This window comes from Thamnophis elegans, chromosome 9 (genome assembly GCF_009769535.1).
Source record: "Thamnophis elegans isolate rThaEle1 chromosome 9, rThaEle1.pri, whole genome shotgun sequence".
In the NCBI taxonomy this organism is placed as follows: Eukaryota; Metazoa; Chordata; class Lepidosauria; order Squamata; family Colubridae; genus Thamnophis; species Thamnophis elegans.
Window position 1 is genome coordinate 72,462,298 of NC_045549.1, and position 19,679 is coordinate 72,481,976.

The window sequence follows — 19,679 nt, forward strand, 5'->3', positions numbered from 1 at the left end:
GCACCTGGGAAGATTACATCACCCAGCAAGGCTCAACCAAGCCTGGGACTCAGGACAGCCTACAAAGTCAGCTAAAGCCCCAGCCCCCTGGGAGTCTGCCATCCAATGGGATACATTTCTTACACAGGAACAGGAAGCTCTAAGGAGGGGCCCAACAAAGGGTATAAATCTATCTCACCCTCTCAAGCCATGTGGTCTGTCCACCATTCAAACCATCTTTCCAAGCAGCCACCATTGTTTTCAGTGTCTTTCTCCCCACTTGGAACTGAAACCTGATGGGCACATCTCCCAAGAGCTGTCTTCTCCTTACATGTGTAACCAGGCTACTAAATTGAGCCCTGTTTCATGGTTTACACCAGTGGTCTCCAACCTTGGCAACTTTAAGACCTGTGGACTTCAACTTCCAGAGTTCCTGGAACTCTGGGAGTTGAAGTCCACAAGTCTTAAAAGTTGCCAAGGTTGGAGACCACTGGTTTACACAACAGTCAGTCTTAAGAGCTCCCGTTTGTGCAACTTTTTCACTCGGACACATCCAGAGGATAAAATGAACCCATCTTATGTATAGATAGTTTTATTTTCCATTTTCATTTTTGTGCAGTCACACATATACTGTACAGAACCAGGGCCATATAACATTAAACAGTAAACACAGCCATTCCTCTTGTCAATAATACCCCCCAAAATAGAAACCCAATGTACCTCTTCGACCCTCCATACACCCTTTCTCTCGCCCCCCTCCAACTTTCCGTCTTCCCACCATCATTCCCCTCTACCCTACTTCCCCTCCCCCTCTACCACACCTCTCTCCCAATACACTCCCTCCCTTCCTTCTCACCCTCCCTCCATTCCTCTCTCCCACCCTCTCTACCCCTCTTTCTTCTTTCCCTCTACTCCTCCCTTCGGTGTATTTCTACTATCTATTAATATATTCAGCTTGTCCTATTTTTACACTGGAATTAAAGAGCAACAGTATACAAGTGCAATCGTGTTACTTTAAAATCTAGCACATACTATATATCCCCCCCTCCCCCCTAAGACCCCACCTCCCTCCCCCCCCCCCTGACTTCCCAGAGCCCGTACACGATGTAGCTTTTTAACAAACACAGTCTAAAATATATTAAGACAAAGGAAATTTTAAAAAAAGAAAGTCAATAACATCTCTGCGTTGAACTCAGCTTCTTGCTGTTGCACAAACTTTAAGCAGTTTAAAATGAACCCATCTTATGATGCTATGCCAAAGCAGGCATTTCCTGGCTAACTGCCTGGCTTGAGCGCCATTTGGGTGACGATTAAAAAAAATAAAAATTAGCATGTGTGGTCAGATTTTGAATTCAAGTGTCCGTTCCACTGAATTGTATCAAATTTGCTTCCAAGGACTCCCGATAAGATTTCGTGTAGAATTCCACCACCGTGCCGTGGAAATAACCTTCCTTGATTACAGTAACAAGAATTAAGTTTGATTGGCCAAGGCCAGCGAAATATTCAGTTATGTTTAATGCAAAACCCGTGATGTTATTCTTAAATCTTAAGAATTGATGCACAAAAACTTGATGTAACCAAACGACACGCTTGATGAAATGGAGGAAAGTTCTTTTTTTTTTTCTTCTTGCTTTGTTTTGTATGTGCTGTTTTGTTTAAAAAGAATAAAAATATATTTTAAAAAAAGAATTAAGATTGATTGGAGATGTCTAAAGAAAGGTACACAGGAGGAAGATTGTCCAAAAAGAAAGAAAAAAAAACAAATTAGCATTTGCACGCCATGTACAGTATTTATATAGTTTATACAGTTTATTGTCATTGCACCTCGTACAACGAAATGAAATGTCATCTTTCCATTTCCATTTCCATTTTTTTGAATTTATAGGCCGCCTAATTCCAGAGGACTTCGGGTGGCTTACAGAAATAAGGAATATTAAAAGGATTAAAACAAATAAGACACAACAAATTAAAAGAAAGGATTGCACCCAGTCTAAACGGGGCTGGACCTCAATCAAGAGGTCAACAGCCCCTGGCCTGCCGGAAAAGCCAGGTTTTGATGGCTTTACGGAAGGCCATGAGAGTGGGTAGGGTCCGGATCTCTGGGGGTAGCTCATTCCATAGGGCCGGAGCGGCAAGAGAGAAGGCCCTACTCCGAGGCGTCACCAGCCGGCATTGTCCAGCTGATGGCACCTGGAGAAGGCCCATCCTGTGCGAACTTATCGGTCTTAGGGAGGTATGCGGCAGAAGACGGTCTCATAGATATTTATTTATTTATTTATTTATTAGACTTATATACCACTTCATAGGGCTTTTAGCCCTCTCTAAGCGGTTTACAAATTTTTAGCAAATTGAGTCAGCAACTTGCCCCCACAGTCCGGGTCCTCATTTCACCCACCTCGGAAGGATGGAAGGCTGAGTCGACCTTGAGCCAGTGAGATTTGAACCGCTGAGCTGCAGATCACAGTCAGCTAAAGTGGCCTGCAGTACTGCACCCTAACCACTGCGCCACCTCGGCTCTTGGGTCCTAGGTTATCTGGGTCCTAGGCCATGTAGGGCTTCAGGGTACATTATAACTATCTTCAGGGTACATTATAACTATAAAAATAAAACACAAACACACATCCTTCTCATTCTATACAATTGAATTGAAAACCCGATATTGCATTAATATTGCACTATACAGTAATACTAGATTTGTCAACCAGGAATATGGTTCAATGTTGCATTTTGAGTATACCTGGGACCCAATGGCTCAGTGGCTAAGATGCTGAGTTGTCGATCAGAAAGGCTGGCAGTTCGCCGGTTCGAATCCCTAGCGCCGCGTAACGGAGTGAGCTCCCATTCCTTGTCCCAGCTTCTGTCAACCTAGCAATTGGAAAGCACGTAAAAAATGCAAGTAGAAAAATAGGAACCATCTTTGGTGGGAAGGTAATAGCTTCCCGTGAGCTTTCGGCATTTAGTCATGCTGGCGATCATGATCGCGGAGACGTCTTCGGACAGCGCTGGCTCTTTGGCTTTGAAACGGAGATGAGCACCGCCCCCTAGAGTCGGGAACAATTAGCACATATATGCATGGGGAACCTTTATTTTATACAGTAGAATTCAATATAGTTACTGTTCTGAGATAGAAGCTGTTGTTCAGCCTATTTGTTTTCATTGTCCTGTACCATCTGCCAGATGGTAATAGTTAAAAAATGGGGGCAGCCAGGATTACATGAATCTTTAATAATCTTTAAGAATATATTTATGCTTTGTACTGAAAGGCTACGTTTGTAGGGCTTCTTAGGAGAATCCTGAGTGATCTGTTCCATTATTTAGAACCAGTTGGACTCAAGGTAAAAGGTTTAAGGCCTTGAGATAAGTATTATCAACTGTGAAGGGCTGTAATCATAGTGCCTTGGGGGAAAAACCTCCGGCTACATGGAAAAGGATCAAAGGTTGGGGAAAAACAGCAGAAGCATTCTAAGATTACAGTACATCTCTACAAAACAAAACAGATGACCAGGCTTTTAAAACAAACGCAAATTCAAGTATTTTTTTTTTTCCTTTTTAAATAAAACAAAAGAGTTCATTTGCCCCTGGTACGTTACTGCTAAATTGGTGGAGTAACTACTAAATGTGAGCTTAATCCACAAAATACAAGATATTTTTTTAAAAAAAAACCTCATTGCAGAGTCTTGAAAATAACAACAATTACTGATGAGGGGTTTATAATGTGCTTAAATTTTATCCTACTTGATAGAAAGATAGAATTCTTCATTGGCCAAGTGTGATTGGACACACAAGGAATTTGCCTTTGGTGTATATGGTTCTCAGCGTACATCAGAAGATAAAATACAAGCATCAAGAATAAAAAGATACAACACAGGGATAGTCAAGGTTACTAACAAGCTATCAAAGTGTACCAGGAAACAAATTAAAAAAACAATATAAATTAAAAGATACAAGCAACATGGTTATAGTCGTAAAGGGGAAGAGATAGTAGGAAGGAAGAGAAGAAGAATAGTGATACAGTCTTAGTAAATTATTTGACAGTGTTGTGGGAATTACTTGTTAAGCAGAGTGATGGCATTCTATACTTCATTGAAACATCATTTATTCAACCTAATGATCTTCTTCTGGTATGTTGGCAATCAGGTTGTCAATCCTATTTTTATCAACAGCCGTGCGAAAAAGTTCTATTGAGTTTTATCCAAACCAGTTCCTTAGATTTTGAAGCCATGATGTTCTTCTTCTGGATCTCATTTGCCTTCAATTTTTCCCTGGATAATTAAATAAAATATGGTGCATTTTTCTGGATGTCGCATCCCATGTCCCAAAATATTCTAACTTTAGCTTTTTAATGGTTTTGATGATTTCCCTTGGCTTTCCAATATCTGTCCCAATATCTCAGGGGTTGCCCCAAAGAAGAGGGAGTCAAGCTATTCTCCAAAGCACCTGAGGTTAGAACAAGAAGCAATGGGTGGAAACTAATCAAGGAGAGAAGCAACTTAGAACTGAGGATAAATTTCCTGACAGTGAGAACAATTAATCAGTGGAACAACTTGCCTCCAGAAGTTGTGAATGCTCCAACACTGGAAGTCTTTAAGAAGAGGTTGGGTAGCCATTTGTCCGAAGTGGTGTAGGGTTTCCTGCCTAAGAAGGGGGTTGGACTAGAAGACCTCCAAGGTCCCTTCCAACTCCTCTTCTCTTTTCTCTTCTCTTCTCTTCTCTTCTATTCTATTCTATTCTCTTGTATTCTTTCCCAGGTGGCTTATCCTCTTCTCATTTCTGATTTTGTCAACCCAGCTTATACGTAACAGCCATCTGTCAATCCACATTTCAAATGCTTCTAGTCCCTTCAAGTGTCTTTCGGTCAGAGAAAGAACTCTCTTCTCCGTACAGCAGGATAAAAAAGATGTAACATCTGACAAGCCTGATTTTTGATCTGAGGCTTATATCATGACTGCAGAAGACCTTATGGTCTAGAGGTGCCTTACTTATTTTAGATTTTATTTTAACTCGCTTCTAAAAATTATTTTTGTAAGTAACCCAGGGCGGTGATCTTACACAATACAGGTAGTCCTCAAATGAATGGCCAAAACTGAGCACAACATTTCTGTGGCTAATGGAGACATTGAAGTGAAGCTCGTCCCACTTTATGACCTTTCTTGCCACCGTTCTTAAGTGAATCCCTGCGGTAGTTAAGCTAATAGCACCGTTGTTAAGTGAATTTGGCTTCCCCCTTGACTTGGCTTGGCCAAAGGTGGCAGAAACGGAATTTGATTTTGATTATGTGACTACGAGGATGCCGCAGTGGTTGTAAGTGCGAAACGTGGTCATAAGTGACTTTTTTCAGTCCCTATCTATCTATCTATCTATCTATCTATCTATCTATCTATCTATCTAGCAGTGTCACCAGTTCACCTTTTGAAGGCACATCCTTACCTGTAAACAAATCCAAGCCTTACTACCCCGAGCTGCATTCTGACAAAACCACACCCATTTGTCACCTAGTAACTCTTTGCCATCAACAGCAGTTCGATATTTCCTTGCCAAGAGGACTTCTGTCCAGAACTGGTTGGAAAGAACAGAAAGGTTTTAATTTGGTCTCAATGTAAAAGGAGGAGGAGGAGGAGGGGAAGGGGGAAAAAAAGCAATTCACTATTATTTTTAAGAATTTATCAAGGAAGCTATGGAAACCATCGTCAGCCACACAGATCAAATTTTGGAGGAGATCCAGCGTTACAATATGAAGTTAAAGAAATCTATTCTGAAAGGGAGTGATCGGGACGGCGAGAAGGTTATGGAAGGTCCATCAAAATTAACTCCACTCCTTCTGGTTTTGGTCAAAACTCTTGGTCAACAATTGGAGTTCACGACTGAAGTTCTCCAAAATACCTATCAGTTGTTGAATGTAGTCTATGATGAAGGTCAAAAAGAGACATCTTGTCCAGGTAAGTAATTCTAGATTTGTCAACCAGGAGTATGGCCACATGAGCACGGAGACGTCTTTGGACAGCGCTGGCTCTTCGGCTTTGAAACGGAGATGAGCACCGCCCCCTAGAGTCTGGAACGACCAGCACATACGTGTGAGGGGAACCTTTGCCTTTTTATGAATCAAAGCTCTGACAGGTTCTTAGTTAAATATATAGCGTTTTTCCTTCTCTTGGCTTCAGCCTAGGCGGTCTTCTTCTACATGATTTGTGGAATACAGGTGACTGAGCTAAATGTTTATGTTGCTAAGTGAGAAGTTTGTTCAGTGAGTTTTGCCCCATATTTTAGGACTTTCCTTGTCACATTTGTTCAGGGAATCACTCCACAACTGAGCCGAAAATTAATGTTGAAAATTTTGCCCCATTTTCACTACTTTTCTTGTGACATTTGCGAAGTGAATTGCTCCAATTGTAAAATTAATTGAGCATCAAACTTCTGTTGCTAAGCGAGACGTATGTTAAGTGAATTTCACCCCATATTGCGATCTTTTTTGCCACCGTTGGTAAGTGGATCACTGTGGTTGTTAAGTGAGTAACCCAGTTGTTAAGTGAATCTGGCTTCCCCGTTGACTTTCCTCATCAGAAGGTCTCAAAAGGAACCCCTGGGATGCTGCAATTGTCATAAATCTGAACCACTTGCCAAACATCCGAATTTAAATCACGTGGCTATGGGGATCCTTGCAACGGTCATAAGTGTGAGAAATGGTTATAAGCCTCGTTTTTCGGTGCCGTTGTAAGTTCGAATGGTCACTAAGAGAACTATTGTAAGTCGAGGACTACCTGTATATAGAGTTGAGAGGAGAAACCATTAAAAAACATATAAAGTTAATATGTTAGCTAGGCAATTTGCTAAACCGATTCCATAGCATTTCAAAATTCAAAATAAATGTCCAAAAAATTTATCTCTGCCATCGGTTTCTACTCCGATTCGCCAAACTTTATTTCCATCCACAGATATTAGGGGGGCAATCACAATTAACCCCCCAAGGTGTTTCTATTGATTTCTATCAGAGCAAGTTGTTTTTAAAGGAGAAAAACAAATAGAGACGTTAGGTATGGCCTATTTTAGGGAAAACATTGAATTCCTAAGAAAACTACCCTACCTGAATCGGGAGGCTCTCACAACAGTCACTCGTGCCCTTGTGACCTCTAGACTGGAATACTGCAACGTGCTCTACATGGGGCTGCCCTTGAGGAGTATTCGGCGACTTCAGCTAGTCCAGAATGCAGCCGCGCGAGCGATTGTGGGTGCACCTCGCTTCACCCAGATAACACCTATCCTCCGCGAGCTGCACTGGCTACCTGTCGATCTCCAGATACGCTTCAAGGTGCTACTTGTCACTCATAAAGCCCTCCATGGTAGTGGATCTGGGTACTTGAGAGACCGCCTACTGCCAATTACCTCCACACGACCCATTAGATCTCACCGATTGGGCCTCCTCCGGGTTCCATCTGCGGGTCAATGCCGACTGGCGACCACGCGGAGGAGGGCCTTCTCGGTGGCATCTCCGCCCCTATGGAACGATCTCCCCGTGGAGATTCGCATCCTCACCACTCTCCAGACCTTCCGCACAGCCATTAGAATCTGGCTATCCCGCCAGGCCTGGGGCTAAGATTGCACCCTCCCGAATGGTATGAATGTTGTGTTTTCTTTTAATTATGTGTTGTCGTATATGTAAAAGTCTGTTTCCCTTTTCCCTTTCGGATGTGAGCCGCCCTGAGTCCCCCCAGGAAAAAGGGCGGCATACAAATAAACTTCTGAATCTGAAAACAAAGACCCCAGTCAGCCAAATGCCAAAGTGAATTTGTGATTGCTCATTTACAAAAAAGATCTTTGATAACTATGATGATGGTGGTGATGATGATGACGACGTGGTTATTCTTTGGTGAGATTCACAGCCTTTGGGGCTGGTTGGTAACTCAACAGCTCGAGTCCTAACCAAGGACCTAGGAACTGTTAAGGTAACGTCGGAGGATATAAGCTGTTCCAAGTAGGGCGGTTTTTTGTAGAATCAGAATGTTCAAGTCCGATAAATTTAAAATTTCCAAATAGCGAGGTAGCCCTTTGGGTATTGCTCCAAGGGCTCCGATTACAATCGGGACAACACTCGATTTCTTTTTCCACAGTCGCTCAACTTCAATTTGCAAGTCCCGGTACTTTGTGATATTTTTTTCTTGCTGCTTATCTTCAATCCGCGCATCACCAGGTATTGCAATGTCAACGAACCAAACTATTTTCTTTTCAACTATTGTTATGTCGGGTGTGCTGTAGGCCAAGTGCCTGTCAGTCTGGATTCTGAAATACCACAAGATCAGGACTTTTTCTAGAAGACCTCCAAGATCCCTTCCAACTCTATAATTCTATTCTTAAGTCTATCTACATCCAAGGAGTCTATTTGCATCAAAGGCCTGCAGATGGCACTGAAGGACATTAAACTTGGTTTTCTTATTTTACTGGAGCTTAGCATCTGCTATCCAGGCAAGTTATTCGGTCTTTCTTTTATCAGGAACCCTGATAAAAGAATAAAAATACAGCGTCTGGGACGATAGGCATGTTAGTGCACTTATGCATGCCCCCTCTACTAAGCACTTAAGTTGGAGACTGATAGACTCCCCAAGTTATTGGATTGGATTGGATTTATTACATTTATATGCTGCCCTTTTCCCCGAAGGGGATTCAGGGCGGCTCACAATTCAAGTCAGGGAAGGGGGTACAGACAGGGGGATAAAAAGACGAACATAACAATACACAATTTAAAAACACACAACAACCATACCATTCGAGGAGGGGGGCAAAAGCTCTTTTAGCCCCAGGCCTGTCGGAACAGCCAGGTTTTAAGGGCTTTGCGGAAGGCCTGGAGGGTGGTGAGGGTTCAAATCTCCACAGGGAGCTCGTTCCAAAGGGCCGGGGCAGCCACAGAGAAGGCCCTCCTCCGGGTAGTCGCCAGTCGACACTGGCCGGCGGATGGGATTCGGAGGAGGCCTAATCTGTGGGATCTGATCGGTCTATTGGGGGTAATTGGCAGCAGGCGGTCTCTCAAGTTATGTCTACTAGAGCAAATAAAATTACAATCACAAATCTCCTGGATCACCAAATTAACACATTTTCAAACTTTCAGCTCACTGGCCTTTTAAAAAAAAACCGAAAACTCCTTTACAGTGTATTTAAAAATAATCTTACACTTAACACCAAAAAAAAACTAAAGAATTTATAAAAGGAGTAAGAGAGATGTACATTTACCATTGTACATAAATGGTAAGGAGGTGGAGGAGGTTGGTAGTTTTAAATTTCTGGGCATTTATATCTCAGAGGAATGAGATATATCAGAGGAATAATATCTCAGAGGAATGAATGCTAACATGCTTGCGAAGAAGGCACAGAAGAGGCTGTACTTCCTGAGAATGCTCAGGAGGATAAATCTATCTCAGCATCTACTTCTGTCCTACTGTCACAACACCACTGAGAGTGTCCTGACATACGGCATCCTTGCGTGGTATGGGAGCAGCTCTGAAGCAGACAAAAATGCTCTACCGAGAATCTTTAAAACTGCCCAGAATATCACCGGGCTCCAGGGACCAGCCCTGGATGACATCTTCCCATCTCGCTGTTTGAGGAAGTTGCGCAACATTTCTCAGGGACTCTTCCCATCCTGCTGTTGAAAGAAATGTCCTTCTGGGTTCAGCTCCAAGTGGGGAAGAAGACACCGGAGACATGGAGGCTGCTTGGAAAGACGGTTTATTGTTGGACAGGGCTACATGGCTTGAGCCCTGTACAGAAAAGGTGATCACGTGCTTCAATGTTGATGGAGAAGAAGAGAAGGGCTGAGGAAGGGGCTTGCTAGGCTTTTTATACCCTGTTCAGTCCCACCTCTCTGTTTCCTGTTCCTGTGTAAGAAATGTATTCTGATTGGTTGTCAGACTCCCATGGTACCACGCAGGGGGCTACTCTCTAGGCTGTGATGAGTTCTCAGATGCCTTGTGGTCAGTTGAGTATATTATCATGCCTTTCTGTAGCTGCTGGTGAAGTCTTTATTATGTAAAGTGGGCTAGCCTGGCTAGTCTTAATGGCCCATTAACTGGGGATGGGCAGAAAGCTACAGGCAACTATTCTGTCTTTTAAAACATGTTTCTTTTCACATCCAGAGAAATATTCTGCCTTTTCAATATTTCCTAGGATATTTCATTTTTCTGGGGGAGGGCTGGATGATAACTTCCCACACTGCTTACAATCTTTTTGGACTGTTGCCTTCTGGCTGAAGACACAGAACCATTAAAACTCGGACCACGCGTCTTCTGAATAGTTTTTAATCCCAGAGCTATAACTGCACTCAACAATGAACTAAAGTGAATTGTTGGATAGCACTACTTAATCTGTTGTGTGGGTGCTCGTGTGGTTTAGGGGTGGGGAATTTTTTGGTGGGTGGGAGGGGGGTGTTTGGGGATTGTTATGGGTGTTGGGCCTGCTCTCTGGGTGTCATGTGGTTGTATGGGTATACTGTGTATAGATGAAATAATAAGAAAGGTTATGGACTGTGCCGAAATGGATAAACTAACGAAAGAAATCCAGGGAAAGGAAGAATCAGAATTCTACCAGATCGTGACCCGTCAAAACCGCGGAGGACAAAATCGCGATCGACGAAAGCGCGCATGTGACGTCATCACAGCGCGACGAAAAAAATTAAAAATTGAAATAAAATTAAAATTAAAGCAAGCCGATTCACATAAAGGTAAGGGTTAGGTTTAGGGTTAGGGTTAGGGTTAGGTTAAGGGTTAGGGTTAGGTTTAGAGCGTTAGCGTTACGTTTAGCGTTAGGTTAAGGGTTAGCGTTAGGCTTAGCGTTACGTTAACGGTTAGGTTTAGGGTTAGGTTTAGGGTTAGATTTAGGGTTAGGTTAAGGGTTAGGTTTAGGGTTAGGTTTGGGGGGGTTAGGGTAAGGTTTTCGCTTTATTTTTACATTTTTCGATCACAGCGCGATGTTTTCGTTGCGCTGTGATGACATCAAATGCGCGCTTTCGTCGAGCGCGATTTTGTACTCCGCGGTTTTGTGGTGGAAGCCTACCAGATATGGGATAAATGGTATAGGTGGATGGAGGAAAGAAACAAAAATCAATGGAAGAACATAACAACGCTCAAAAATAATAGTTAGGAGTAAAATAAGAGGGTTAAGAATGGTGAAATCTAAATGAAATACGATAGAAGGGGAAATAATATAAGGTGAGCGATATCGATTGATGATTGCTAATATAAAAAAACAGGAAGTTCCTGTCCGCACTGTATTGTATAAATGTGGTGTACGTCTAATTTTTTTTGTGTGTGTATTTTATATGTTTGTTAATAAAAATCTTTTTTTTAAAAAGTACAATGACAATAAAGTAATAAAGTGTTGCCTTCCTTTTAGCAGTAAAATTAATTGTTGTATTTTTTTTTAAGGCGGATGAGGCAAAATATCTGCCACCTCCTCTCCCAGGACCCCCCTCCCAAAGGCATATATTGTACCATAAACACCAAGTTACCTCAGGAAGCCCCCTACCCATTTATTAATCCTCTCAATATCTGGAGGCTTCATCATCAATGGCTCTGTTTAGTCTCTGCCTGAGGAGGAGGAATTTGGCAAACACCCAACTTTCTGAGACACAGACAGAGGAAAGATTAGCATAGGAGTCTTTCCAGAGGCTGTCAAAACATTTCTTACCATTTAATTGCAAAGTGAAGGTTTCGGGGCACTGCAGTTTCTGCCTTTGGTTGTAAATTCGGAGAAGAAGAGAAGGTTGGTTATTGAGCCCGCTTGAAAGAGGCTTATTGGGGGAGGAAGGGCCTTCGAAATGACCTTTGAAGATCAGGGAGGGGGAAGGCTGGAGGGAACTTTCAAATTAGGATGAACCTGGAATAGACTTGGGGGGAGACCTAATTTCAAAATTAGATAGATAGATAGATAGACAGACAGACAGACAGACAGACAGACAGACAGACAGACAGACATGTATGGAGAGAGAGAGAGATGATAGATAGATAGATAGATAGATAGATAGATAGATAGATAGATAGGTAGGTAGGTAGGTAGGTAGGTAGGTAGGTAGGTAGGTAGGTAGGTAGGTAGGTAGGCAGGCAGGCAGGCAGGCAGGCAGGCAGGCAGGCAGGCAGGCAGGCAGGCAGGCAGGCAGGCAGACAGACAGACAGACAGACAGACAGATATGAATGTATGGAGAGAGAGATGATAGGTAGAAAGATAGAGAAAAGATAGATAGATAGACAGACAGACAGACAGACAGACAGACAGACAGACAGACAGACAGACAGACAGACATGAATGTATGGAGAGAGAGAGATGATAGGTAGAAAGATAGAGAAAAGATGATAGATAGATAGATAGATAGATAGATAGATAGATAGATAGACAGACAGACAGACAGACAGACAGACAGACAGACAGACAGACAGACAGACAGACAGACAGACATGAATGTATGGAGAGAGAGATGATAGATAGGATAGAGAAAAGATGATAGATAGATAGATAGATAGATAGATAGATAGATAGATAGATAGACAGACAGACAGACAGACAGACAGACAGACAGACAGACAGACAGACAGACAGCTTTTGAAAAAGGAATTGCTCCTAAAAGCTCCTTGTGTTTTCTCTTGCAGAATGGAAAGGCCTGGTAAGGTGGCTTCAGGGATTAAGCACGCATCTGTTACGTCTGGTTGAAGATCTTGGACAGTCTGAAAATGAGCTGCTTGGGAAACCCCATGATGAGCAACACAGCCCAGACAGGTCCATGAATTCTCAGAGTGATGGCCGGAAGGAGGAAGTAGATACGCCGTTACACGGCTCTACGAGTCCGCTCCCTGCTCCGCCTCCCTCTCCACATGGAGAAGAAAATGGGAGCAGGTTGGAGGAAAAGCAGTTGGCGGAACTGGAGAAGTTGGTTCCCTTCCAGGAAAAAGAATCGGAAAAGGAAGAGGAAGGGCCAGTGCTTGTAAACAGTGAAAATCCCAAAAAATCAGAAGAACTCTGTCCGGCGCAGAAGAACCTCAGTGAAAAAGATTCTTACTCAGAGGATTCATCCACTGACAAAATCCATGAAAACCTCATTTGGGAAGACGGCGGGAAAACTACGGTGTCCCCAAATCCAGAAGAGGTCGGTGTAGAACATCTTCAGATGATGCCTGCTGAAGAAACACAGAGAGAGCTCAAAGGAACCTTGGATGAGACAAAACGTGAGACTTGCAACCTACTAAAGAAATTGGAGACTATAAACGGGGATTTCGATCCAAAGCTGAGGAATGATGGAATTGACCAATGCCTGGAAGAAAGTTCTGGAAGATCAGAAGATCCGCAGGAAAGCCGCTCTGCTGTCATGTGGATTGAGAAGATGGAGGAAGAGAAGGATGAATGCAGCAAAGAGTAAGAGGAAAAAGTCTTCTTTGTATTCTGGGCCTGGGCGATACAGGGAACATTTATGTAGTTGTGGCCCTCCAGCGGAGCTGGCAACAGAGTCGGACAGTGGGGAAGTTGGGGAGGAACATGGGCCAGTCCTGGAGTCCGGGGAAGGCTCAGATGAGGGCTCTGTGTCAGAGGCAGAGAGGGGGCCAGAGCCCTATGCCAGTTATCAGCTGCCTTAAGAGTCAGACATCAGTGAGACAGAGGAACAACTGGAGCCTGTTCCAAATGCGCCCATGCGCAGAGCTGCCAGAAGAAAAGAACAGCTAAGAAATCAGGGTCAACTTGGGAATAAAGCCACAGGTGGATGGTGAATGGCCCCTCCCATAGTAAATAAAAGAGGAGCGAAAGGGAAGTGGGCTTTTGCAGGAAACAATTCGTTCCTTCAGTCATTAAGATTCATTTCAGGAGTGTAAAGATCTGTCCCTGAATCTCAGAGACTCTGTGCCAGAGGTGGGTTCCTACCAGTTCGCACCAGTTCAGTAGAATCGGTTCGTCAAATCTACCGAACCGGTTAGAAGAGGTTCCACCAGTGGACCCGGAAAGCAGGCCACACCTACAGAAGAGGTTCCAAAATTTTTTGAAACCCACCACACACACACACACACACAGACTCACACACAGAGAGAGAAAGAGAAAGAGAAAGAAAGGAAGAAAGAAAAAAGAAAGAAAGAAAAACTGAGAGAGAGATGAAAGAAAGAGAGACAAAAGGAAGGAGGGAGAGAGAGAGAGAGAGAGAGAGAGAGAGAGAGAAAACACATGGCCAGCAAGCCACTCCCACTAGGTCACATGGCCAGCAAGCTACTCCCACAAAGGAGGCAACACCCACAGAGTAGGTTCGAAAAATTTTTGAAACCCACCACTGCTCTCTGCCCAGTCTTTCCTTGCACAGCACCTCATTTGGAAAACATTTACATGGAAGCTTTCCAAAATAGATAAGGTCTGTGGTCATAACTTCACTTTTGAAAGACTGTTTGTCAGACATTTGCTGAATGTGAAGGAGAGGAATTCACATTCCTTTAATAAAAGGGGTTTTGTCGGGACCAGGAATCTGCTTTGTGCTTTTTGGGGAAGCCGAGGTCAGAACAGTAGCTATGTTGCAACAAAGGTGGGAAAAACTCCACAGAACCACTGTCTTGCTTAGCGATGGATATTTTGGATCCAGTTGGGGTCATAAGTTGAGAACAACTACCTGCTACCATTTCATAAACTATCAGAGGAGGTCACCCATTTTGTTGCTAGTTGCAAAGTTGTGTCCGCCCCATCGTGACCCCATGGACAACGTTCCTCCAGACCTTCCTCTCCTCTACCATCCTCTGGGGTCCATTTAAGCTCACGCCAGTGGTGGGTTTCAAAAAATTTTCGAACCTACTCTGTGGGTGTGGCCTCCTTTGTGGGAGTGGCTTGCCGGCCATGTGACCTGGTGGGAGTGGCTTGCCAGCCATGTGTTTCCCCCCCCCTCTCTCTCTCCTTCCTTTTGTCTCTCTGTCCCTTTTTTCTTTTTTCTTTCATATCTCTCACTTATTCTTTCTTTTTTTCTTTCTTTCTTCCTTTATTTCCCTTTCTCTTTCTCTCTCTGTGTGAGTCTGTCTGTGTGTGTGTGTGTGTGTGTGTATGTGTGTCTTTGCCTCTCTCTCCCTCCCTCCCTCCCTCCCTCCCTCCCTCCCTCTGTGTCTCTCTATATGATTCTCTCTCTGTGTCTGTCTGTCTGTCTATCTGTCTGTCTCTGTCTCTCTCTGTATCTCTCTCCTCCAGTGGTGGGTTTCAAAAAAATTTGGAACCTCTTCTGTAGGTGTGGCCTGCTTTCCAAGTCCACTGGTGGAACCTCTTCTAACCGGTTCGGTAGATTTGATGAACCGGTTCTACCGAATAGGTGCGAACTGGTAGGAACCCACCTCTGGCTCACGCCGACTGCTTTGGTGACTTCATCCAGCCACCTCCTTCTCTGCCGTCCCCTTCTTCTTCTTTTGCCCTAAATCGTTCCCAGCATGAGGCTCTTCTCCAGGGAGTCCTTCCTTCTTATCAGGTGGCCAAAGTCCTTGAGTTTCCTCTTCAGGATCTGGCCTTCTAAAAAAAAATCTCTGTGTTGGGGAAAAAAATAGCACTGCGGGAAAATGTTTACGAAGCAAAATATGGGCAGCTGAATCAGTTCTGATCTAAATTGTTGCTTTGGGCTGTAAATCCATAGAAAAACAACATGGAAATAAGTTTCATGAGGGATGAAACTTATTCTAGTGCTTTCCTTTCCAAGCCACTCATTAAGAGAAATCGATTTGAAAAATTAAAATATGGATTCAGCCCAAATCACTCGAGGGGAGGAAAAAAAAAATGGCATCATTTCCCCCTAGAAGATTTTCTTAAGGAAAGGAACGCATAATATTTAGAAGCCCCAGCTAGACTACGCAGCTGCAATTTAAGGCAGCCCATTATCTTATTACCGTTGCATAAAATACCGAAATAAAAAAACAAAACCCAACCCTTGTCATTACCTGGAATAAAATCAATTTCCCTTTAACGATTTTGTAAATTTATAACAAAGCTGGCTAATTGGATTATATTTCATCCAGATGATACTTAACATTTTAATAGGGTTTTTCAACGGCCTTGCATTCCCAGGTAGCCGGTATTTATAGTCCTGCAGATAAGGCTGAGTAAGAAAAGGATAAGAGGAACAATCGTGGGTATTCCTTGCTTCTGTAAACAAGGCAAGTGGGGGTGTCTTCATTGGTGAGCTTCAATCAGAAGTAAGTGATGCTACGAGGCCACACAAGGGACCTCATCAAAGTAAAGCCAGTCACCTCTTCCTGAGGTCAAGCTGTGGTCCCCACAGCTGGAAAGATTTAACGCAGTTCCCTTCCTCAAGTAGTTACAAATAATTATTTCAGGGCAGGCACTGGACCCAACTGTTCCTCCTCTTCCTCATCAGCCACCTCCAGAGCTGGGGACTGTTGACTCTCCATCTGAGGGCTGAGAGATGGAGCAGGTTCTGCCTCTGTCTCTGTCTCTGTCTCTCTCTTCCAGCTCCATTCCCTCTTCCCCCTCAAAGCTCTTAGATTGCCTTGATGCTGTCCCTGGCTCCCACATCACGACCACCACCACCTCCTCCTCCTCCTCCTCCTCCTCCTCCTCCTCCTCCTCCTCCTCCTCCTCCTCCTCCTCCTCCTCCTCCTCCTCCTCCTCCTCTGATTCACCTGCTGTAGGGGCGGGTGGCCAACAGGCCACAACAAATTTCCTGACAGTGAGAACAATTCAACCGTGGAACAGGTTGTCGTGAGATACCATGGATGCACCATCACTGGCGGTTTTCAAGAAGAGATTAGATGGCCATTTGTCCAGAATAGTATCAAGTCTCCACCTCAAACGGGTGGGGGGAGGTTTGGACTAAAGGACCTCCAAGTTGCTACTCTGTATTCCATCAATTTTTTTCACACTATTTCTTGGCTATAGATTTTTCACGGAAGCAAATGAACTGGGAGAACCTGAACTATCGTGTAGCGTGATAGCCCCTCACGGCGTCCTGGAACATCTCACCGTCACCGTCGTCAATGATTTAAGTCCCTTCGTTGTGAATGAGTCAGAAGAACTTGTCAGCAACGTCATATCTGTAGAATGTTCCTTGGTGGGCCAACTCAACATTGCTCCCATCAGCATCGCAATGCCGTTTAATTCCCGCTACAGAGGAATGTACAAAGACGTAATGGTGAAAGTGAGTGACATAAACTTCCAGTCCACTTATTTAACTCCCACCTCTTTGGAAGGACATCAAGGCAGCCAGAAGGTGAGTGAACACTTTGAAACAAAATAGAATTAAACAGAGTAGAGTAGAGTAGAGTAGAGTAGAGTAGAGTAGAGTAGAGTAGAGTAGAGTAGAGTAGAGCAGAGCAGAGCAGAGCAGAGCAGAGCAGAGCAGAGCAGTGTTTCTCAACCTTGGCAACTTGAAGATGTCCGGACTTCAACTCCCAGAATTCCCCAGCCAGCATTCGCTGGCTGGGGGATTCTGGGAGTTGAAGTCCGGACATCTTCAAGTTGCCAAGGTTGAGAAACACTGGAGTAGAGTATGGTATGGTATGGTAGGGTAGGGTAGGGTAGGGTAGGGTAGAGTAGAGTGTGTAGAGTAGAGTAGAGTAGAGTAGAGTAGAGTAGAGTAGAGTAGAGTAGAGTAGAGTGAATAGAATAGAATAGAATAGAATAGAATAGAATAGAATAGAATAGAACAGAACAGAACAGAACAGAATTCTTTATTGGCCAAGTGTGATTGGACACACAAGGAATTTGTCTTTGGTGCATATGCTCTCACAGTACATAAGGAGAATAAAATACATTCATCAAGAATAAAAAGGTGCAACATTTAGTGATAGTCAAAGCTCCCAGTAAGCTGTATTAGGAGACGAATAAAAACAATATAACTTGAAAGATACAAGCAACATGGTTATAGTAATGAGTTAGAAGACAGATACTAGTAAGGAAGAGACGAATCTTAGTAAATTATTTCACAGTGTTGTGGGAATTAGTTGTTAAGCAGAGTGATGGCATTCAGGGGAAAACTGTCCTTGTGTCTAGTTGTTCTGGTGTGCAGTGCTCTTATAGTGTCATTTTGAGGGTAGGAGTTGAAACAAATTATGTCCAGGATGTGAGGGGTCTGTAGATATTTTCCCAGCCCACTTTTTGAGTCGTGCAGTGTCCAGGTCCTCCATGGAAGGCAGATTGGCAGTAATTGTTTTTCCTGCAGTTTTGATTCTCCTCTGAAGTCTCTGTCTGTCTTGTTGGGTTGCAAAACCAAACCAGACAGTTATGGAGGTGCAAATGACAGACTCAACCATCCCTCTGCAGAACAGAATCAGCAGCTCCGTGGGCAGTTAGAGCTGGCGCATAAAAAACATTAAACTGTGTTTGATGACATTTTTGATGTTAGGTGTCCATTTTAAGTCTTGAGACAGGATAGAATTTAGAAACTTGAAGGACTCCACTGTTGATACTGTGTCATTCTTAAATATTAATATTAAACTCTATTAATAAAACATTACATAATTAGACTCTATTGATAAAGTGTTAAACTCTATTCTTAATAGCAATAGCAATAGCAGTTAGACTTATATACCGCTTCATAGGGCTTTCAGCCCTCTCTAAGCGGTTTTACAGAGTCAGCATATCGCCCCCAACAGTCTGGGTCCTCATTTCACCCACCTCGGAAGGATGGAAGGCTGAGTCAACCTTGAGCCGGTGAGATTTGAACCGCTGAACTGCAGATAACAGTCAGCTGAACTGGCCTGCAGTGCTGCACCCTAACCACTGCGCCACCTCGGCTCTTAAAGCAACAACTTGCTTAAACTGTTGGGCAGAAGAAAGCTCAAATATGGGTTTTTGATTTCACGCAGGGGTCAGCCGCCGTGGTGAGGACCTGCCACCTTGGTATCTTCTCGGTGGTTTCATGCTTGAAGAAGGAAACGTGGACCGTTCCAAGAAAAGGACTTTTGCGGAAGCTTAACATGGATCCCAGAGTTTCGTTTTGCTATCCGCCATCGACGTTCAGTTCCCGAGTCACAGTGGACTTAAAGGTAGGCTTGAGAAATAACATGGATTGATTTCTCGGACATGAGCAAGTTTTTCACCAACCAAAGTACATAAACCCATTTGGATGGGAAGAGACCTAGAATCAATTTTTCATAGCTCATGATTTATGCCGAGGATGACTTTCTTCACGGAAGGGAAAAAATAGCCAGCCTTTTGTAAATTGAATGATCTACTTTAAGGCCTTTGGTAATATTGTCCTTTAATATCAGATCTCTATGCAATCTTCCCTTCTTTCCTTCTTTCCTTTCTTCCTTTCTCTTCCTTACCTTTTTTTTTTTAATTAATAGCAATAGCAGTAGACTTATATACCGCTTCATAGGGCTTTCAGCCCTCTCTAAGCGGTTTACAGAGAGTCAGCATATTGCCCCCAACAATCCGGGTCCTCATTTTACCCACCTCGGAAGGATGGAAGGCTGAGTCAACCCTGAGCCGGTGAGATTTGAACCGCTGAACTGCTGATCTAGCAGTAGCCTGCAGTGCTGCATTTAACCACTGCGCCACCTTGGCTCTTACCTTCCTTTCTTCCTTTCCTTCCTTCATATCATTCTCCCTCCCTCTCTTCCTTCCTTTTTTCCCTTTCTGTTCCTTCCTTCCTTCATCTCATTCTCCCTTCCTTTTTCCCCTCTTTCCTTCCTATTTTCCTTTCCTTCTTTCACCTCATTCTCTCTTCGTCCCTCCCTTCTTTTCCTTCCTTCCTTTTTTCCTTTCCC

At 43.6% G+C, this 19,679-nt stretch overlaps 1 protein-coding gene across 1 annotated transcript in view; it reads left to right on the plus strand.

The window, feature by feature from the left end:
• Positions 1-5,653: 5,653 nt before the first annotated feature.
• Positions 5,654-19,679, plus strand: part of DTHD1 (death domain containing 1) — a 33,065-nt gene continuing 19,039 nt past the window's right edge. The window contains exons 1-4 of the mRNA XM_032223673.1: positions 5,654-5,915; positions 12,603-13,362; positions 16,846-17,176; positions 18,774-18,953. Coding sequence (XP_032079564.1) covers positions 5,654-5,915; positions 12,603-13,362; positions 16,846-17,176; positions 18,774-18,953 — 1,533 coding nt within the window. The remainder of the gene's footprint in view (positions 5,916-12,602; positions 13,363-16,845; positions 17,177-18,773; positions 18,954-19,679) is intronic.